The following is a 23,708-nucleotide window of genomic DNA, read 5'->3' as shown; positions in this document are numbered from 1 at the left end:
AGTGGTTAGTGAGGTCACTCAAGAGCTAGTATGGTTGAAAGACTGAGAAGATCAAGTCAAACTTACCTCCAATGTGTTAGCCTACAAATTCGAAAAAAAACTTGAAATGTTCGTCAAAGATTTCGACTCTCCCTCTATTTGTTAGTCTCATTTTTTCTATAAATAAGAGACTTATCTTCTAATAAAAGTACACTCACAATGCTATAGAAATTACAATTTTATTGGCTTTCTGCACTTTATCTGAGAGGTTAACTTAAGCATGAAAGGGTTTATAGGTGATACTCACTTGTGCCCCTAATCGGCCTATTTCACTACAGGTCTTCCGCAAACTCTAAGATCACTTATAGACCACCTTAATCGAGATACTCTCTCACACACAAAAAAATTATTGTTATATCTTAACAAAAATATTAACAAAATTTTGTAACATCAAAATAAATGTTTAAGAGCTCATTTGATTGTAATTCCAGTTTTTTTTTAAAAAAAAATTATAAACAAAAATTAGAAGCGATAATAATTATCTATGTTTTGTTCTTAACAATGTTGACCTAAATCCTAATTATTTTAAAAAATATATTAATCCAATCTCCTTTGTGAAAGAGATTTTATAAAAAGAAGTCCACCAAACATGATGGGAGCACACAACTCCTAAAAATTCTTATATATGATGTTTTCCATATTAAATAATTAATCACCCATTTTTACCCTTATTAAACATATACACCTCTTGTTAATTAAGGTTGTCAACCTATCACAAAAGGCCACGTCACATCTTTCTTACCACACATCTTCTGTAAATTTTTGTCTTCCAGTGCTCTTAATCACTTTGACATTCCATAGGCACCCTCTTAAAGTTGGTTGTAGAAGTTAGTTACCAATTTTATTAATCACTAATTAAAAAAAATTATTAATCACATGTTAAAGATATTTTTTAACTAAATCATGGCTGGTGAGATGTGTGTAATTTTATGTATTTTATATGACTGATATAATATTTTATTTATCAAGTTATATAGTGGAGTCTGTATAAACATTATATGTTCGTTATGACGGTGATAAGAGTCTCTTTGTCATGAGATAAAGTTGCATGGACTCTTAAGATTAGTTAACTCGAATGTTCAAATACTTTATATTATTTAAAAAAAAAAGACAATAACTTGTTTAGCCATGTGAGGAGAATTAAAAAAAAATATTTTCTCTAATATTTGTTTGAAAATACTATCTAAACAGTCAACTTTGGTGTTTTGTTACGTGTATTGATATTTTATATATTTATATTAATATAATATATATTTTATATATAAAATATCACCAATAAATTTCAAAATTAAATGTAATTCCTATATTTTTTTACCGTTAAAAACACTCTATCCAGTGAGAGAGAGAAGAAGGGGCGAGGGGTGGCGGCAACGCGCGGACAAATACGTCACCTCGGAAAGGGCGGGCAGGAACCCATTTAAATATGCTTTGATTGCTCTCTCTCTCTCTCTCTCTCTCTCTACAAATGATTCATTCGTAGATACCAGTGCAGTTTGTTCATGCATATAACAGCTCAATTCAATTCGATTATAATAATAATATTCAATCTGAGAGAGAGAGAGAGAGAGAGAGAGAGAGAGATTGGGTGGGAAGGAAACATCAAACATATGATGGATCTATGAATGGATTTGTGCAATTGCAAGATAGCCATAGGAAACCTGGAAGAACCAAACAAAGAGAGGAGAGTCGAAAGAAGAGTTTCAGACTCAGAGGCGCAAGCGCGCACACACATATTTATATAAACAAAAGCTTCTGATGAAAACAACACGCAGAAGCAGCATTACAGTAATATTTTTGACCCACATGCCTCCTTAACCTTCTCCTTATCTCCCCTCCCCTCCCTTTTCTTTCTCCTCACATGCACTCCTCTCTCTCTCTCTCTCTCTCTCTCTCTGTTGATACATGTATAGTTCCAAAAACTTGGTAGTTTTTTTTTTTGATTGACCGACCACTTCCCCACGAGATTCTTTCAGATCTACAGTGGAAAAAGCAAGAGGCTTAGCCGCACCTAATTCATCCTCTTTGGAGCAGAGTAGTCTTGAAGAGTTCTGGGATCACAAAGGTTAGTCTTTTTCCGCCTTTTAAATTTCTATTTTCACAATTCTGCTCCAACAATGCATTCGTAATTCGCCATCGGGAACCATTTCCGCAATTTGAGTTTTTGGGTTCGTAAATTTCTATTTCACTGCAGACAATTCGGTTTTGGTCTCAGTATCTCTTTTGTTTCTTTAGTCATCAAGTTTCTGGTTCTGGACATCCCCAAAACTCATTGATTTTAGTATTTCTTTTTCTTTGCTCCCTGTATCTGACGCAGGGGAGCAAATTTCTTCCTCATAGAGTGTTTCAATAATGCAAGAATGTTGTACATTTCATAGCGTTTCGATGTGGATGACATACGAGGTCCAATTTCAGTTGATTGTGATCGTTTTGACGAGCATATCATTTTCAATTAACACACACCTAAAGTGCTAGCTATTAAACTTTCAAACTTGAACTTGGATGAGCCAAATTCTTAATTTAGTTGTGGCTGTACTTTCTGCAATGGGGTTAAGCTAGAAGAGGCATAAGTTGTAATAAGTTTGTGGGGTTAATCCAAGGAAGAGATCTTTTGCCTTCTTACACATTGGGGCCAAGTAGGTGGCTCTCAGGGTCGATCACCTTGCTGCCAATCCATGTATAACAGCCTTTTATATGGCATACATATTGTGGGTTCTCATCAACATACCCAAAAAAAAAAAAAATTCCTCTGATAATTAGTAGGATTAAAATTAAAAAAAAGTTTCTGGAGCTTTTGGAGTAGAAAGGACACAGCTTTACAAAATTGTATCCATTGACATTAAGGAATTCCCAAATTAAGAAGGTTATGTTCTTAGTTTGGAACATTTATTTGTAGGAATTCTTACAGAAAAACTTTAGATTGATTCCCAAAGTAAGAATAACTTCAGATTGATTCCCAAACTTTAGATTGATTCCCAACGTTATGTTCTTACTTTGGAACATTAATTTGTAGGAATTCTTACATTTATTTGTAGGAATTCCCAAAGTAAGAATTTATTTGTAGGAATTCTCATTTTGTGGGTCAACAGTTGAAATCAATTGATTCTTGTATTATTTAGATTGAGGTTTGTCTAAGGGAAAAGAAAAAAAAAAAAAAGAAAAGGAAAAAAGGTTGGGAAGAAACCAAAATAACCAAAACTAAATTGGGTAATCTGGTTGACTTGTCTTTTCAGATACTTTTCTTTTATATTGTTTTCAAGGAGTATTTAAGGAACTCAAGTAAATTACAGATATGTGTTTCTTGCTCATTTTGTGTTTAAAGACTATTGATTGATTGTTTTTACATTGTTTTTTTACATACTTGTAGCTATCTACTATTAAGTATCATCAGTCTTCCATTTGTATGGCTAATTTTCCTGTTTGCCTCATATTGCAATTTGTTTATTTTGCACCACCTTATTACCTAGTCCTGTTATTAAAACAATTATGCCTCTTTGTGATGCATGTTCAATCGGATTTGGAACTTCACCTTTTCCAAATACCCTCTGTTGCAGTGTTTTAATATGCTTTCTTGCCTGTTTATCTGTTAATTCTGTTCTTAGGAACTCTGGTCATAGCCTGAACTTGCTGTTTATGCATTTATACAGGCAAGCAAGCATACTTTAATGACATTCTGGTATCAACCTACATTATAACATCAATGGTTTGCGAAATGGAAACTGAAAATGTAGAAGAAATGGACATTGAAGTTGTCTCTTCAATGTGGCCTGAAGATATGAATGAAGCTGGGAAGCAATTCAATATAGAAAGGCCTGGAGCATATCATCAGGATATGTTGGAGGAGGTTACAATCATTGAGGAGCCTAAAATCGTTGATTTTAAGCGTCTGTTAGAGCTAACTAATTACAGTGAAAAGGGGTCTTCTCAGTTGGCATATCTTGTGAAAAACTGGGAGTATAAGCAGGCAAATGCTGTACGACTTCTCAGAGAAGAGCTTGACAGCCTTACCAAACAAAGGCTGGAATTTGAGCTCAAGCAGTTGGAGATTTTGGAGCAACATCGTTTTGAGGAAGAAAGCTATGGTGGTGATAAACGCCCAGTTTCTATATTGGATGATGTTTATGACATTTGGCCTAAGGTTCCTCGGAGGAGAAATGATATGGCTGTTCAAAACAAAGGACTAGAGATAGATGCCGAGTATGATACTGTTGTATACTGGAAGCAGCGGGCCATGCATTTAGAGAAATTGTTGGAGGCTAGCATCCAGCGGGAGCAGATACTCATGGAGAAAATGCAGGAGAGCATAAAAAATTTAGAAAAGCAGTCCTCACCAGTGGAAGAACTCTCCCAGATTTTGAAAAGAGCCGATAATTTCTTACATTTTATTCTTCAGACTGCACCAATTGTCATAGGCCATCAGGTGATCATTTTAGATGATTAGTTTGTTGCTTTGTGACAATGCTATTTGTTGGTCCTATGATTATTGATATACGAAGTTTCTCAACTGATTTCCTATTCCTTGTCCCTTTTACTTCTCTTTCTTCTTTCTGGTGGCTCTAATGATTAACCTTATTGATAATAAGATGATTTGACTTTTTGAAAAGGAATGTGGATTTGGAAGCTGATCACAAAAGAAATGGGTTTTAATAAAAGAAGTAAACAAAAAAAAAAAAAAAAAACCCTCTAATCATTCAAGTCTTCCTATGCTGTTTCAGTAGGTCATTTCACTGTTGAATGGATTCCTCAAGGGATTGATGCTGATCATACAAAGACTACAGAAAACCAAGTTGTTAATAATCTACATCATAGCTAGTAAAGTTATTTGCTTCAAATGTTGTATTTTCCATCAAATGCCACCAAGGCCACATATTCAAGTACCTTTTTCCCTGGAATGAGTTTGTTATGTCCCTGTGAATAATCAATTCTATAGCATAAATATGGTTGCTTTATATTCTTCAAAACTAGTGACTGTTCTTCAAGTAACTCGTGCAGTTTTACTATTTGCTTCATATACGCATATTCATACTAGCAATGACAGCTATAACTTCTTGAATGGTTGCAACACTGAAGTTGTAAAGCCATAAATTATCCACCTTCCCCAACTGTTCTTACTGTATAGCAGATCATTGCTTGCTACTGGGTTTCTAATGCCAATTAACATTTTCCAGTACGTACTAGTTGGTTGGTGAATCACTGTCCAGGAGTCACTCGGCAGCACCGATGTGATTCTGCAGAAACACATAGATCATGCGGCCTTTAATTTCTTTGAGCACACTCTGGAGTTAAAACTTGTCATGATGTCACATTCAGTTTAAATACCCAATTGCTTCTAGCAATCTTGAGTTATTTGTACTTAAAGCATATGGACACTGGCTTAACCATCAACTAACAGATAATTGGTAAGACATTGTCTTTATATAATAATGTATTTGGTGAGGTTACTCCTTAGTCCTTAAGCCGGCTGTGGATGCTTACTGTTACGAATAGCAGAAGACTCCAGGGAAAAACCAGAACAAGTTCAATCACAATATTTGAAACATACCTTCAAGGTCGTAAGCATACACAAACACACACGGAATATAAACATAAACCAAAAGAATAAAGGAAAGAGAAGAGGCAAGGATTTACTATGGTTCACCCCAAATTAGGGCTATGCCCACGTTGAATTCCAATGAGAAGAGCTCATTGCACTATGCATGAAAATGGAGAATACACCCTCAAACAACTCACAATCACTCTCTGTACATCAATGGTTCTCTATCAAAAATGCCCCAATAATCACAAATACAGATTAGAGGCTAAATTCTATAGAACTAGAGAACAAAGAAAAAAACCTATACAGAGCATTTATAGAGCAAACGAAGGGACCCCCCCCCCCCCCCCTTTTTGACCCAATAATCACAAATACAGATTAGAGGCTAAATTCTATAGAACTAGAGAACAAAGAAAAAAACATATACAGAGCATTTATAGAGCAAACGAAGGGACCCCCCCCCCCCCCCCCCCCCAAAAAAAAAAAAAAACCCTTGGCCGATCAAGAAACCCTCACCCTTTTCCCCCTTTTTTTCCTCTTCTTCTTTTGACGCTTCAAATCCCGATGTGAGAGATAAATAGCAATTCTGAACGGCTTAGATGGAGCCTCATAAAGGTAAGATGAATGGCCGAGATTTGATCATGCAACACGATCAATATTCCAACGGAAAAGGCAACTGGGCGCTTGATGGACAAAGGGGATGGTTGCCACATGTGGCCATCCTGCAGGTGCCACAAGGCAGCTTGCGGTTGCCACACGTGGCCATCCTATCCCCTAGACCAAACAACACCGTTTGATGCTTCAACTAAACAACATCACTTACTATGATCAGTAAGCTATAACTGTTATAGATTGGTATGCACACTTCTAGTTTTGTACATGACACGTAATTTTTCATGCACCACTATGGTCTAGAATGATCTAATGATAAGTAAATTGTCTTCAAGCAATGATTCTAATTAGTTTGCTAATTGAAATCCTGTTTCGTCTATGTCTTTTCCTAAAACCATTGGTTTGCTTTTATTGGCATCTGGACACTTCAAATTCTGCATTCCTTGTAACACCAAGCTGTGCCCCTTCACTCTTAAAATTAACCATAGTTTCTGAAATTATTAAGAAGGTATAACAGAGCTAGAACTTAGGATCACCACAAACCTTTATTGCTGAATCCTTTAAAAGCATTCACAATGGGAAACGTGCCTAGTTTTTGGACAAGTCATTTTCGTGATACATCAGATATTATAGATTCAACTTGGTATGGAAATGATATTTAGTATTGCAGTTTCAGGGATGAACTACGATATATTTTCTTGTAGAGATACTCCTTGCAATAATTTTCCTGATATCTCATAATTCATATTTTCTATTTCAGGATAAAGAGTTGCGCTACCGATTCATCTATAATCATTTCCCAAGTTTGCAAGAGGAGGTAACAGCATGCATTTAAATTCCCATTACAAGTTTGATGATTGTTGTGAGATTCCATTTTCCCCTGCAACTTGAGCCCTTTATTCAATGTTTTTTGAAACATGATGGCATTATAACTAGATGGGGCAGTTCTCTCTCTCTCTCTCTCCTTCATTACTGATTTGTTTACTTTTATATTCCCTTCGTCTTTTAAAGAACTTCTGCAAAATCTGGCACTGGCATTCCTCAAATTCACTGAATTTTCAGGACATTATAGGAAAAACGGATGTGGAGATATTCAGTGGTGCTGGTGTTAAGGAATCCCAAGACTTCAAAAGAGAAGTTCTGGAACGAGGATTACCTGCAAAGAGGGAAATTACTTTTGAGACAGAACTATTTGGGTCAAAGACATTTTTGATTTATGTTGAACCTGTCTTCAGTAAAGCTGGAGAAACCATTGGTGTGAATTACATGGGAATGGATGTAACTGACCAGGTGAGCTTGTTTAAAATATTCAGATATGTGCAGTTGCCCTTCTGGTCTTCTACATTAAATTCAGCACCTACTCTTTGGTAGAGCAAATCTTATTAGTTTTTCTGCTGAGATTTTAATTTAATGGCTACTTTTACCAAACCAGATAAGGAAGGCTTGACGAATCAACTTTTTTAGATTCAAGTTGGAGAAGTAGTTGATCATGAAATATATCCGTCCTTAAGTGATGGATTAGATAATCTTGAATTTTTGTGTGTATGTGTTATCTGCGTCCTTCTGTAATTCTATCTTGTTTCAGAATTTGGTGTCAGTAATCATTTTTTCTTTTATAAGCAATGTCACAAGAAAGGATATAATTCTTTCATGATTACATAACAGGTAAGAAAGAGGGAAAAGATGGCAAAACTTCGAGAGGAAATAGCTGTACAAAAAGCCAAGGAGACAGAACTGAACAAAACCATTCATATAACAGGTTTATCCCTTAGAGTAGTTCTTGGTGGTGTTCAAACATCTATAGAAGAAAAGTACTCAGTTTTTACCAGTTCATTCTTCTTCCAGAGGAAACAATGCGAGCAAAACAAATGCTGGCAACAATGTCCCATGAGATTCGATCTCCACTTTCAGGAGTTGTAAGCATGGCTGAGATTCTCGCCACCACAAACCTTGACAAGGAGCAACGGCAGCTATTAAAAGTCATGTTGTCTTCAGGGGATTTGGTCCTTCAACTTATAAATGACATCCTTGACCTTTCCAAAGTGGAGTCAGGTTTGAAGTTTCTTCCATTCCTTACGTCTAAATGTGCTTATCTTTGTTTGTATTATTTCACGATCCACGGTTGGACAATTGATGACACAACATGCAAGGAGATGAGGTTCTAAGTGGTCTTAGTTTCAGGCCACATTTTCATCTATTTGTTCTTTGTTCCCTCAATTGTATGTGACTCCTTGCTCTATTCCATCCATTTTCTACATCTTGTATAATTCCATGCGTTGGTATATCTCTCTTGCATCAAAGAGGGGATTGCATACGAGGAAGTGGGAGACTTGCTGGCTTCAGTCTACCTGATGCAGGCATATTGATTATACAATATAGTTTAGTATCCAATTGTAGAGCCATCTCTGCTATGTTCTACAGTTCTAGTCCTTGTTCATGCTTTCATAATTGAGCATGAAGAGCAGGAAATACAAACAAGCTGATTCTCCGAGTATTTTGATTCATGGGGATTTTCTAATGTCTGTCCCCCTTTTGCCTCTTGCTTTAGGAGTTATGAAGTTGGAAGCTACAAAATTCAGGCCGAGAGAAGTAGTAAGGCATGTACTCCAGACTGCTGCAGCATCATTGCAGAAGATACTGACCTTAGAAGGTTATGTAGCAGATGATGTCCCTGTGGAGGTGAGAGCTCTACGACACACTGTTACCTTGCTTTAACAAGTTATATGATCCCTGTCACGGTCTTAATGCACAGAGCATGCTGAATTGCCTGCTATTTTTCTTCTCTCGATATACAGTTACATGTTCAACCTGGTTAATAATCTTACCTATCTCCTTTTTTTTAATGTGTCCTTCAAGCAGATACTGGATGTTCCTTATTATGCTACTATGCTGATATTTTTATCTACTTTTCATTTACATCATCACAATCAGCCAACTTACTGTTCAACTTACAGCTGGTGATATTGAAACTATCCATAATATACAATCAATTGCACCACATTAAAACAAAATTGTAATTTTTCCCCTATTGTAGAACATTTAAAGAAAATGCTAGAACTGTTAATTTGCCCATGATTCTTTTAGCTGTTAATTACATTTCCTACATTCTATATGCTTAATGATTTCAATTTACTGCCTGCTAATTTTTCTCATAGAAAGCATACTCACCTCAGCAAAAACTTTCCTCTCCCACTAGGGATCACTCTCACAAACCCTTTGACATTACACAATGTGTTACATCAGACATTCCCAGTAAGGCTCTTTTAAGCTGAAGAACTTTGCTGAATAGATCTCTAATCAGATAGAAGAGTTGCTCAGTTATGCAGGAGTTTCCATAGATTTTTGAAACAGACTTCTAAATTAGAAAGAAAATAAGTGAACTCATGTTCCTTTGATAAAATTGGAATGGTATAGATTGAAGAAAAAAAAATAGAATTGTTCAAAACTATGGACGCAATTATGTAAGGCTCCAAATGGACCTACATCATATTCTAGACGGCAAATTGGGGCTTGGGGCTTAAGCACCCTCGTGATGCATTCTTCTCTGATTTGTAAGAGTGCATGCTCCATTGCACAGTACCACTGCTGGAGGCAAAAAATATGTGCATTCAGTCACTTGCATGGAAGCATAGTAGTTAAAAAAGAAACATCCTTCTTGGTGCTTAAATCATGATAAATATTGTTGGTGATAACTAAGAAAATAGAAGTAAAACACAGCAGAGAGAATTCACCAAATGGAGGCAAATCACAGATACGTTTTATTGAGTCTTTAGGATTGTTTAAATACATCAAACCTTAACTGAATTTATCCATAATCTCCTAAAATATAGGAACTAATTAACTGAAGAATTTCAACTACAGATAAATAAAAAATAAATCATAATAGAAGCCAAAAGATTAGGACTGTAACTAACTATTTTATCAATTAAGTTAGCTACTTCTGCTCCCTATTTTTCCTCTCCCAAAGCCAACTATAAGAGAGATTTCCAGATTATCTTCAATTCTGCTCCAACGTCATAACAATTGCTGAGGCATTTTCAACACTCCTCCTTGCATCAGCTGCTGGACACATTCCTAAATCCAATCTCAGTTGTTCAAACTTGGGTTTAGGTAAAGCCTTTGTAAATATGTCAGCCAACTGGTCTTCTGTTTTGCAATACAGAAGCTTAACATCACCATTCTGTTGCACTTCTCTGAGAAAATACAATTTGATGTTGAAATGCTTAGTTTTGCCATGGAAAACTGGATTGTTGGAGATAGCTATAGCTGCTTGGTTGTCCACATAAATTGGTGTACTTTTTTGTTGCACCAAACATAGATCAAATAGAATTTTCCTCAGCCAAAGAGCTTGATTCACAGCTGCAGTTGCTGCTATAAATTCTGCTTCTGCAGTTGATTGGGCTACAACTTCTTGCTTCTTTGAACTCCAAGAGAACACTCCAGATCCCAAAGTAAAACAGTACCCTGAGGTGCTTTTCATATCATCTAAAGATCCTCCCCAATCTGAATCAGAATAACCTTCCAATTTGAACACCTGATTAGGTTTAAACTGAACACCATAATCAAGAGTTCCCTTAATGTATCTGAGGACTCTTTTTGCAGCCTTGTAATGCTTTACACTAGCACAATGTAAGAACCTTGAAAGGACACTTACAGCATGAAGGATGTCAGGTCTTGTTGCAGTCAAATACATGAGACAACCAATAAGACTTCTGTAGATTCCTTCTTCAGCCTTCTCAGCACCATCATCCTTACTTAGCTTTTCCTTTTGATTCATCGGAGTGGCGATTGCTTTGCATTCTTCCATATAAAACCTTCTTAGTATTTCCTTTGCATACCTCTTCTGACATATGAAGATTCCTTGTTGATCTTGCTTTATCTCCATTCCCAGAAAGTAAGCCATAGCTCTGTTGAATATTGATTCAAAATTGCTGATTTAGTGGGTTGATTGGGTCAAAAATCTGTTTACTGATTTAGTGGATTGATTGGGTCAAAATTCTGTTTACTGATTTAGTGGGTTAAGATAATTTCGTTTTTTAAATTTAAATCCAACAATAAATCTTATTTTCTTGTTATTCAATTGACATGTATTGCCTATTTAAAGGCATGATGATATGAATAATAAAAAACGAGATTACAACCTTTCACATTCATGTTTTTTTTCAGCTTTTGTTCGTTAACTTGATAGCTACCAATGTCTCTAAAATTCCAACAGTGGTATCAGAGCATTCAATGATCTTAAGGGGTCTGTGAGAGAGAACCCATCAACGCCTTCTTATTTCTATGGCTTCCACCAACACGTCATCTCTTTCACCACCAGTTTTTGATGGAGAAAATTATCAAGTATGGGCTGTCAAAATGAAAGCTCATTTGAGAGGTCTTAGTTTATGGCAGTGGGTCGAAAGTGAAAGGGAGATACCTCCGCTTGGCAACAATCCTACGCTCAATCAAATCAGAGCTCATGAAGAAGCAGAAGCTAAAGCACCGAGGGCTTTATCTCAAATACACGCTGCTGTCTCCGAATCAATTTTCTCAAGAATCATGGCGTGTGAAACGGCTAAGGAAGCATGGGATATATTGAAAGAGCTATATCAAGGGAATGCTAGAACGAAGAGAATACAAGTGTTGAATCTCAAAAGAAATTTTGAGATCCTTAGAATGAATGAAAAGGATACAATCCAAGAGTTCTCTGAAAAACTAATGACGGTGGTAAATAAAATCAGACTTATGGGAGAAGAGCTACCTGACAGCAGGATCGTAGAGAAAGTCTTGATAAGTCTACCTGAGAGGTTTGAGGCAAAAATCTCCTCCCTTGAAGATTCAAGGGATATTAGCCAAATTACATTGGCAGAATTAATCGGAGCCTTGCAAGCTCAGGAGCAAAGAAGGATTATGAGAAATGAAGAAAGTGAAAAGACGGTGGAAGGAGCTTATCTTGCCAAGAGTTCATCGTCAAAGAAGAAAGGAAAAATTCCAGAATGTGACCATTGCAAAAAACTTGGTCATGAAGAGAAAGATTGTTGGCACAAGGGGAAGCCTCAATGCTTCCAGTGTAAAAGATTTGGGCATTTGAAAAAAGATTGCAGATTTAACTTGAAAGAACAAGCAAGTACAGTGAAGGCGATTGAAGGGGCAATTGAAGAGGAAACGCTCTTTTAGTTGGTAAGAAGTGCACCAAGAAGAATTTTTTGGAGAGAAGTGCTCCAAGAAATTGAATTGTTTTTTTTTTTTTTTAACATTTGAAGGAAGTATTGATTGTGATGAGAAGTGCATCAAAGTATTGATTGTGATGAGAAGTGCATCAAGAAGTGAAGAGAAGTGCTTTACAATTGGGAAGAAATTTGGAGAGAAGTGCTCCATACAAAGTTGAAGTTTTGCAACTTTGAATCAAGGAGGAATGTTGAATATTGATTCAAAATTGCTGATTTAGTGGGTTGATTGGGTCAAAAATCTGTTTACTGATTTAGTGGATTGATTGGGTCAAAATTCTGTTTACTGATTTAGTGGGTTAAGATAATTTCGTTTTTTAAATTTAAATCCAACAATAAATCTTATTTTCTTGTTATTCAATTGACATGTATTGCCTATTTAAAGGCATGATGATATGAATAATAAAAAACGAGATTACAACCTTTCACATTCATGTTTTTTTTCAGCTTTTGTTCGTTAACTTGATAGCTACCAATGTCTCTAAAATTCCAACAAGCTCCAAGGTCTGTCATTTCAAAAACTTTCAGCATTTCTTGCTTAAATTGATCAACTTGCTTAACATTACTCCCTGTCACCAAGAGATCGTCTACATACAAAGACACAATCAATATATCAGCATGTGAGTGCTTGATGTACAAGGTTGATTCACTTAAGCTCCTCATGAAGCCAAGATTCTGCAAATGCTCATCTATCCTGCTATACCAGGCCCTAGGAGCCTGTTTTAACCCATAAAAAGCTTTTTTCAACAAATAAACCTTGTCTTCTTGCCCTTGAACAACAAACCCTTCTGGTTGTTCCACAAAAATCTCCTCTTCCAAGTAGCCATTGAGAAAGGCTGACTTGACATCAAGTTGAAATACAGTCCACCCTTTCTGAGCTGCTATTTCAAGAATTAATCTAATGGTATCTAGGCGTGCAACAGGTGCAAAAGTGTCTGAGAAATCTACTCCATACACCTGTGCATAGCCCTTAACCACTAACCTTGCCTTGTGTTTGTTGATAGAACCATCAGCATTCAGTTTTGTTTTGAACACCCACTTCACTCCTATTACTTTCTTGTGCTGTGGTCTGTTAACCAAGTCCCAGGTCTGATTCTTCTCAATCATCTTCAACTCCTCCTGCATTGCTTCTATCCAATTGGGATCTGTTGCTGCTTCATTGTAATATCCAGGTTCCACCATAGAAAGATTGCATCTCTGATATACATCAGATAGCAATCTTGTACCTCTGATTGGCAAATCATCAACGGTCTCATCCTCAACTAATGGTGGAGCTGCAAATGATGGCGAGACAACTACTGATGTGCCTTTTTTATCCTCCCAATGCCACTTTTCCTCTTCTGCAAAATGGACATCTCGGCTGATCACAATTTTTCCAGACTATGGCTGAAACACTCTATAGGCTTTAGAGAAATTGCTATAGCCTATAAAGATGCCCGGATCAGCTCTCTTATCTAACTTGTCTCTTTTTACCTGTGGCACAAGAGTATAACAAATACAACCAAACACCTTTAAGTTCTTTACAAGAGGTTTGTAACCATACCATGCTTCAAAAGGTGTTTTCCCTTGCACTGATTTTGTAGGCAATCTATTTTGTAAAAATACAGCTGTGTTAGCTGCTTCAGCCCAAAACTTCTTGGGAAGATCTTTCTCATGAAGCATGCAGCGAGACATCTCCATAATAGTCCTATTCTTCCTTTCACTCACTCCATTTTGTTGTGGAGTGTAGGGAGTTGAAAATTGGTGCTCAATTCCAGCCTCTTCACAGAATTTGGTAAACTGTTCCGAGGTGTACTCCGTCCCATTATCTGATCTAATAACCTGAATCTTGCAGCCACTTTGATTCTCAATCCATGCCTTGAATCTCCAAAATACTCCTGCAACTTCAGTTTTGAATCTCAAGAAATAGATCCAACACATTCTAGTTAGATCATCTATAAATGCAATATAATAGCGACTTCCCTTCAAAGATGACTCTGACTTTGGTCCACTAAGGTCAGTATGAACCAACTGCAGCTTTTGAGTCGCTCTCCAAACTGTTTGAGTAAAAGGCAGCCTAGTTTGCTTCCCAAACTGGCAGGCTTTACAAACTGATTTAAGATCTTCCAATAGAGGTAATCCTTGCACCATATTCCTTTTCCTGAGATCCTGCAAAACAACCTGATTGCAATGGCCTAATCTTTTATGCCATAGTTCAGTTGCATTATCAATAACATGAGCTGTTTGTTCATTTTTCTTCAGGTCTAAAGGAAAGCATTTACTTTTCATGCTAACCCTAAACACCTGCTGACCATTAGCATCCTTAATCACGCACATGCTATCCTCAAACAACAGTTTAAAGCCTTTTTCAAGCAACTGGCCAACACTAAGCAAATTTTGATCAACTTCAGGCACAAAAAGAACATTCGAAATCATCTTAGTACCTGAAGAGGTTTCCAATGCAATGGTTCCTCTGCCTTTGACCTCCATGTAATCTCCATTGCCTATCTTCACCTTCATGCCCCCTACGTCTTCAAGCTCCTTAAATAACTCTAGATTGCTGGTCATATGATTGGAGCAGGCACTGTCTACCAGCCACATTTCCTTTGAACAATTGGCTAAAAGGCAATTTGCAGCAAACAATTGCTCCTCCTGGTGATCAGCAACCTGAGCTTCTGTAGCTTGATGAGATTTACTTTTGCATATCTTAGCAATATGTCCCAGTTGCTTGCATTTGTTGCACCTAACATCTGGTCTCTTCCAACATCTGTAAGGTGGATGGCCCTTCTTTTTGCAATGTTCACAAGGAGAAAAGTTTGGCTTGCCACTACCTCCTACCTTGCTGTCAGAACGATCCACTTCCTCCTTCTTCCATTTCTTTTTTTCTTTACCACCTTGACTAACCTGCAACTTAGCCTGCAATGCTCCCTCAATTGACCCTTCCTGCCTTATAAACCTTCTTTGTTCCCGTGCTTGCAAGGCATTCAAAAGTTCTGCCAAAGTGATTTTTGACAGGTCTTTTGAATTCTCCAAGGCTGAGATTGTTGTCTCAAACCTTTCAGGAACTGTCACAAGCAGCTTCTGCACTATCCTTGAATCAGAAAATTCACCTCCCAGCAATCTCACCTTGTTTGCAATTCCCAGAAGTTTATCTGAGTATTCTTGAACTGTCTCAGATTCCTTCATCTTCTGCAACTCAAATTCCCTTATTAGATTCAGCTTTTGCATCCCCTTGATCCTCTCATCTCCTTCATACTCTTTCTTGAGAAAATCCCAGATCTCTTTAGCTGTCTTCAGGGTCATAATTCTGGTGAATATTGCTGGAGAAACTGCAGAGAACAAATAAGACTTGGCCTTTGACTTTCTCTGCTTCTTTTCTTTGTGATTCCTTAGTTGAGCTACAGTTGGATTCTCAGGCAAAGGAGGGATATCATAATCCTCCTCAACAGCTTCCCAGAGGTCATTGGCATCAAGAAAAGCTTCTATTCTTACTGCCCAAACTTGGTAGTTTAGACCATCAAACACTGGAGGAGCTATAGCAGTAAAAGGAGTTTCAGCTTGCATGGTGTTTCTCTAAAAAAATAGCTCACAGGTCCCGCAAGAAAAATAGCTCTGATACCAATTTGTTGGTGATAACTAAGAAAATAGAAGTAAAACACAGCAGAGAGAATTCACCAAATGGAGGCAAATCACAGATACGTTTTATTGAGTCTTTAGGATTGTTTAAATACATCAAACCTTAACTGAATTTATCCATAATCTCCTAAAATATAGAAACTAATTAACTGAAGAATTTCAACTACAGATAAATAAAAAATAAATCATAATAGAAGCCAAAAGATTAGGACTGTAACTAACTATTTTATCAATTAAGTTAGCTACTTCTGCTCCCTATTTTTCCTCTCCCAAAGCCAACTATAAGAGAGATTTCCAGATTATCTTCAATTCTGCTCCAACGTCATAACAGTTGCTAAGGCATTTTCAACAAATATGGTGTCATGCTTGGCTGATAACATCAGATCTAGTAGAAGTCCATCATATGTGATTACAAAAGTAGACATATGTTACATACCTTCTAAAACCCTGATGAATTTCCGTAACATATTTTCTGAAGATTGCTAGCTTGACATTCTTAAACACTTTAGATAATTTTGTAGCACCTTATATTTTAGGAGCCCTTAGAACATTGTGCTTGGTCTAGAATCCATGTAGCTGAACTCTCCTAGTAGGATTATGACTTGTGATTGTTGTCATTGTTGTTGTTTAGAACATTGGGCTTGGTTTATTATCACATTGTCTGAACACATAAAATGTTCTGTTGTTTATTCAGTTTTAAATATATTTGCAAATTGACTACCATGCATCCATTTCAGGTTATTGGAGATGTTCTAAGGATCAGACAGATTCTCACCAACTTGGTCAGGTGTGTTCTGAAGAACTCAACACTCCTTTTGGGAATTATATGGATGTTTTTGTGACATTGTTCAAAGTAGATGTGCGACATAAAGTAAATTGCAGTTTACATGGCATTTGACCTTTGGACGTGCCCGCATTGTTTTCTGTTCAGCAGGAGACTAACATTTTTCAGTAGAAAGAGGAAAAAATTTGTACTTTTTATGTTTTACTCTTACCTTTAGGATTTTCTGGGTGAAAAATAGATTTTGAATGGAGAAAAAAAATTGAAATATACCTTTATGGTTGCTATTTTCAAGTTTCATAGCTTTCCAATTAATATTGCCTGAATTTCAATTCTAAGTTAAATTGCAGAACAACCGTCTAATCTTTACTCATGACTTTCGTAAATAATTACGTTCTTACAATATGTATTAATCCCTTTATGACTTCTCTGCACTATTTAGAGCCTTGTGCATTTTCTTCTTTGTGCTTGTCCAATACCATGCTGCAAACTTGGCACTCTTCTGCAATTAATTCTCTAGAAATTCCTTTTGACACGGTAGGGAAGTGGCAGTTACACATTTTCCTAGCTGAGATATCTAGCCTGTTTTCAATTTTGTTTGTTGGAAGTATGATGGTTGCGTCCTTCACAATTGGAAACCTCTGTATTTTTTTTTCTCCAACTTAAAGGAAAGAATGTTTGAATTCTTATTCATGCTTCTGTATCTGCTTCTTGTACTTCTCCTTGTGCAACTTTGAGCAGCACTTGTTTATCTGTTGATAAAATATTAAGGAACCATATAAACCATTGGACTGGATTTACAATCAACTATGGCGCTCTATGTTGAGAAAGTAGCTGGTTTCAAACTTGGATGTCTTTGTTACAAAAGCCAGCAACGTGTCAATTTGCAATCCTCAAAATTCCTCCTCAAACTGAGAGATCATACCACTCCACTAAGGATGACACTGAAACAATCAGCCATCACAGCCTCTTTGTTAAAGGCTAGGAAAAAAGCTTGGCCAAAGGACCATAGATGCACTGGCCCTGAAGCTAACTAAGTGGGTAAACTCAAACCAGACCACCGTGATAGCCCTCCAAAAACCAAATTATCCACGGAAATTGTAACAATGAAAATGTAGCTTTTTCAAATATAATGATAACGTGACCTCAAATATAATGATAATGTAACTTCAATTAGGCTACGAAAATGATTAATGGCTTCATATAATTTAGTGAATACGAACATTTCCACGACTAAATAAATATGCAACATGCTTTCCTGTTATGCCGCACCTTTCTTACATAATCTTCCAACACATTGATTTCTACTCTAAATTACAAATTCTTATCATCTCCAGCAATGCTATCAAGTTTACCCATGAAGGGAAGGTTGGGATAAAACTGTACATGGTAGTAGATCCATCCTCAAAAATGGGAGAAGGGTCTAGTCAGAAGATCACTGAAGACAGGTCAACAGATTCAGCAAATGTACGGGAACAAGACAAACAGTTATCATCATCTCATGGCTCATCTGATAAAAATGGTTTTCATGGACGAAAACACGGGGAAGGTCCTTATGAAAATCATAAACTTGATAATGAACCAAAAATTCCAGTTAGAAATGGAGCTTCCATGGATGGAGTTGAAGAGAACTGCCCATATCCGCGTGAAACAACAGTGTGGCTACGATGTGATGTTTATGATACTGGAATTGGAATACCTGGTATCTTTCACATGCTCACTTTGTAATGAATTATGTATTGAAACATCTATTACATCTGTTAATTATTTATCCCCAAATTGTTATTCTGTAGCTGTAACTTTTTATTACTCTATGTAATAATCACTCTTTGTTTTTTATGACTTAACAGAGAATGCTTTGCCTACACTTTTTAAGAAATACATGCAAGTAGGTGCAGACACAGCACGGAAGTATGGTGGGACTGGACTAGGCCTAGCAATCTGCAAACAACTGGTAATCATATTTAACCTTCATTTGTTTTTCCATATCTATTTACTTTAATTGCTTAGCATTCAGGCTTAAAGGTCAAATGGATGTTGAAGGTGTATTCGTTTCATTTATTTGGACCACAAGCATTATATTCATCTTCATGTCTTTTTTTCTTTTTTATTTTTGAAATCATATAGTCTTCTTGAAAAATCTGTACAATTTATATCATCTTGTTATACTGGATTAACTACTTTCCTCTCAAGAAGTCCAGTAGAACTTTAAAGATAGTGAGATCTCAAGCTGAACAATTGTTGTCCCCTGGACCTCTTACATGCCTGATTGGCCATTCCACTGCACATGATTCAAACTTCCTATGCTGTTCTTCAATCCTACAAGCTGTTTGATGTTAAAATCTAACTTTTGTATAGAGGAGCTTTAGTTTTTTGAATCTGTTGCTTCTTCAAAGCCAGTACAAATTAATAGTACTGAATTGACTGTTAGAAATGTCTATAACTAATGCTAATCTCATTTTTGTCTTCATTGTTCACGTGTAATAAATCATTTGGTGCCAATATCTGATGATTTATCATAAAATGCCAATATCTGATGATTTATTTATTTATTATCTTCTATGCATATATGGAACAGGTTGAGCTAATGGGAGGTCATCTCACTGTCTCCAGCCGTGAGCACCATGGATCTACTTTTACATTTGTACTACCATACAAGGTTTCACCTACACTTGAAAATTCAGATGATCCTGATGAACTCTCAGATCTGTCAGATCATGATGCTCTAGCGAGTGCTAATGATGACGATATTAGTTCTGGCTTTTTCCAATTCAAACCACGCACTTTGGGTTCTCTCTTCTCTTCTAGTGGTTCAAGCAGGGGTCAAAATTTATTGTCAACCAATATTGCTTTTAATCAGAGGCTTAATGGATGGACAAAAGATTCTTATTCATTTCCCTCTGGCAATATTGCGCCAATGGAGATGATGATGTTAGATGATTCCTGTTCACTTGTTAATGGTAGCAAGATTTTGTCTGAACACGAATCCTCAATGAAGCACACCCCGCACTCTACTAGAGAAGTAGCAGATGGCAGTGAGATACAGAGTCGTCATAAAGAAAATGGTCAATTCCATAATCTGTCTACGATCTCCACTCATCGATCAACAGAAAGCAAGGAAGTCGGGCAAATAAAACAGCCAATTGATACCCAAGAAGCAACTGAGATGCAAGAGAGATCTAATAGAAGCTCTCAATGCACTTCGAGCAGTGGTTCAGACATTTCCATGTCAACATTGAAGCCTAGGATCCTTCTGGTAGATGATAACAAGATTAATGTGATGGTGGCACAGTCAATGATGAAACGGCTGGGCCATAGCATAGACGTTGTGAATAATGGGGTTGAAGCCGTGCATGCTGTTCAGCGCTGTAGTTACGATCTCATTCTCATGGTAATTTAAGCAGAACCCAAGAAAGTGTTTTCTTTTATGGTTATTACTTTATTTGTCATTTTAGTCACTTGTTATGCTTACCCTTCTTTCAAGAAGACTTTTAGATTCCTATGAAGGATCAGCACATTGTGCGAGCTTATCCCGATGGTTGTTGCAAGTTCACAGGGAATTGGTCTAGTACTGATCCTGCCGTCAATCTAACAACTATCTTCTGATGTTTGTGTCATTGTCTATTTCATATTATTTAAGTTCATAGTTGTTTTTTTTTAAGACCATCTTATCCTTCTTCCGGGTCCCAAAATCATCATTCTTCTTCCCCTTATTCTATGAGAGATCAAAGTTGAGTTTTCACGTAAAGTTAGCTTCTCCTCTGTAAATGCCAGGCAAAGGCGAACCACATTTTGATTTCCTTCTTCTAAATTGACAGACCCCTCTTATATTGCAATTAATACTAGGAAATTGCAAATAAGCTTAGATTACTCTGTTTCTGGATTCAGGATGTATGCATGCCAGTGATGAATGGCCTTGAAGCTACAAGACTGATTCGTTCTTTTGAGGAAACGGGTAATTGGGATGCTGCAGTGAAAGCTGGAGTTGAACAAACTATGCCTCAGAATTTGCATCAAGAATATGACTTGTCCAGAAAGAGGACCCCCATAATTTCTGTAAGCTCTCAATCCTTGAACGTTAACAAAGAACATAACCTATTTGGTGGGTTGTCTACCTCAAACTTTGGATGGCTTTAACCTTTGTCTTTCCTAAGAGTTTGAATTTTTCAACTGTTCCACGCTCAGAGCGACAATGTCATGGCCCAAATGTGGGGGCTGTGACCTACTACTACCCACTAATAGGTTGCGGGCCCCATTAGGGTAAGTCTCAAAGTATGTAAACCTGTGATCAATACCATCAATACCCAAAAGCTAACAAAGGGAACATCTCAACTAATCAAAATATCAACTGAATATCATAGAATGAGTAAGTGATCGTGCCATCATAACAATGCCATAATATTAACTATTAACTATTATAATGGAAATTTTACATCCCATTTAATGGAATAAGATTAGCCAATCATCTGCATTGTGGCCATATGTATGCAGTATTCTTAATTGTACTACAAGAAACAGAAATTTAAAAGCAAAAACATGAGTAAATTTTAGACAGACCGTATGCTATGGAATTGTGGCATACGAAACTATATGTGCTTGATTTAAAGTTACATTACCTTTTGCAATCCATGAATATGCAGTGTGTTGGTATTTATATACATGTCCATTGATAAGTCCACTTTCTACAAATGCAGATGACAGCAAATGCATTGTCAGAGAGCGCAGATGAGTGTTATGCAAATGGTATGGATTCATTTATTTCAAAACCTGTTACTTTCCAGAAGTTGAAAGAATGCCTTGAACGATATATTAAATGATATTCCCTGTAAATGTTTCTGTAAAAATTAGAAATGTTGCTTAGGAAAGTTTTGTGAGGGATTAATGTATCTTCCTATGCTCAGCCAGAGCCTCTTAACTTGTGTATATCAGTATCATCTTTGATGTATTTCTTTCTTTCTTCCCAACGACTGCTTACGCAATTCACAGTTAAATTGTTCTCCATGTAAGGATGTGAGAGAGAATACATAGTTTCCCCAGGAGATGCAGTTACAAGAGGTGGCCCTTGACTGTACATTTACCTTAAACACAACTATTGTTAGTGTTAAGATTAGAATCAGATGAAACTTGAATTAGGGTTTATCTCTCTTTAAGATTTTTTTTTTTGAGTTTAACTTTTGATAGCATTTATATTTTGCATAGGCTTTATCCTTTGTATTATTTTCCCTATAAATAACTCTGTACAAAAGCCGTGGAAATCATTCAAAGCAATACAAAATTCACTGTTTTGAGTTTTTTTTGGTCTCTTCTAACATGGAATCCGAGCCTCCCTTTGATCTCTGATGTCTGGATCAACTTTCTGTCTATCAATTCTCTGTTTATTTCTGGTTTCTGGCTTAGCTTCATGTTTTACCATTTCTCTGTTCTCTGCAAATTCATTTGGTCCCTATTCTGGAGCAGTCAAAAATAATTCATTTGATCTTAAATAATTCATTTGATCTTTAAACCATTGTTCCATAAGAGACCTGTTCTCTTAAAGCCCGCTGCCAGACCTCTCCTTTTTGATTTTCAGAAACCAACAACACAGGGGAAACCACCCGTTGGGATTTAGGGACACACAAAATCAAAGAGAAACACACCCTCTGTAATCTGTGAAAGAAAAGTGAGGATACCCCATATGTGACTACACTGGTCCTAATCTAGCTAGAGAATATGTGAAATCAAGGGTGGATACAAGATTCTATGTTGGGAGAGGCTGAAATTTAAAAAAATTAATGTAATAAAATTCTTATGTAACTAAAAAGTCAATACAATAAATTTTTATCCATCTAAGGGTGGATCCAGGAAGTTGCACAATATCAATTGACGTAGATGCACTAGATTGATTTTGCACTAGGAATTGAAGAACTTTCACTAATTTGACAATTTTTTTTTTGAAAAAGGATAATAATATTTTTCTTTTTTTTGCAAAAGATTGTTGTTTCATTCTAAATTTTAAGACATACAAACAAAAAAAGTAGCACAATTCAATAATCGAATAATTGAAATATTTAACTCAAGATTAAGAGAAGTGCTTTTTAATATAAATTAAGATTAACTTGTAAAAAACATTCTTCCATAATTTTTATTCTTAAATTATAGATTGAAATCCTCAAATAACTAAAAAATATAATTCACAAATACATTGTAATTTAAAAAAGCAAGCAGACACCCTATGTCCAATTCCAATTGACCAAAAAAGAAACCAAAGGAATCTCATAACCTATTAAACACAATTCCCTTAGATCACCAAAGGCTTCACAAATATTGAAAGAAACACAAAAAATATTGAAATATATACACAAAATCAATTGATAATTTAAGGGTAAACAAGAAAAATCGAGAGCCATCATTCATCAATCATTCATTCATACAAAAAATTAAAAAAAAAAAATATGAAAAAAAAAGTGAGCTGTGCCTCTTAAGTCACATAAGGGGAGGATGAGGAGGAAAATGACATCACTGAAGAGAAGGCAAGGAATGGTCAAGTTGGCTGGACTAAGGAAGAGTAGATAGATATCAATGACAATGGCTAGGAAATTAAGGAGGAGGAAGATGAGGGAGTTGCAACGAACAGCATTAGGAGGGAGTCAGGGGATACGAGGGGGAGCCAATTTGGGTTCAATTCCAATCCTTTATCAATATTCAATCCCATTATCGGGCGTAATGATGCACCCTATAAAGAGGGAGATGATTTAATCGGTTGAAAAGTCAAAGCCAATTGAAAAAACAAAATTGATGAGACGTGGAAGCTAAATAGGCACAATTCAAATGTGAAACTAGAAAGAAAGCAACCATTGAACCTATTATTTGAACATATTTGAAATTAATGATAAAATTTGAGTAGATTTGATCTTGAATTTGCACTTTTTTACTTGTAAATAGG

General features: G+C 36.4%; 1 protein-coding gene across 2 annotated transcripts; it reads left to right on the top strand.

Moving 5' to 3' along the window:
* Positions 1-1,562: 1,562 nt before the first annotated feature.
* Positions 1,563-22,073, top strand: LOC127813665 (probable histidine kinase 1). Of its 2 annotated transcripts, XM_052354760.1 has the most exons (14): positions 1,563-1,824; positions 2,013-2,101; positions 3,684-4,456; positions 6,942-6,998; positions 7,244-7,471; positions 7,847-7,940; positions 8,027-8,233; positions 8,730-8,860; positions 16,743-16,792; positions 18,124-18,488; positions 18,637-18,740; positions 19,365-20,177; positions 20,675-20,842; positions 21,481-22,073. In XM_052354760.1, exons 3-14 carry the CDS (start codon positions 3,737-3,739, stop codon positions 21,601-21,603), a joined length of 3,060 nt encoding a protein of 1,019 aa, XP_052210720.1. In that variant the 5' UTR covers positions 1,563-1,824; positions 2,013-2,101; positions 3,684-3,736; the 3' UTR covers positions 21,604-22,073. The 2 variants fall into 2 exon arrangements, with proteins under 2 accessions (XP_052210720.1, XP_052210719.1); XM_052354759.1 differs by having other exon boundaries at positions 1,563-2,101.
* Positions 22,074-23,708: the final 1,635 nt, after the last annotated feature.

The sequence above is a fragment of the Diospyros lotus genome, chromosome 11 (genome assembly GCF_014633365.1).
Source record: "Diospyros lotus cultivar Yz01 chromosome 11, ASM1463336v1, whole genome shotgun sequence".
NCBI lineage: Eukaryota > Viridiplantae > Streptophyta > Magnoliopsida > Ericales > Ebenaceae > Diospyros > Diospyros lotus.
Note: the sequence above shows the minus strand (reverse complement) of the source record. Positions and strands in the feature narration are given on the sequence as shown.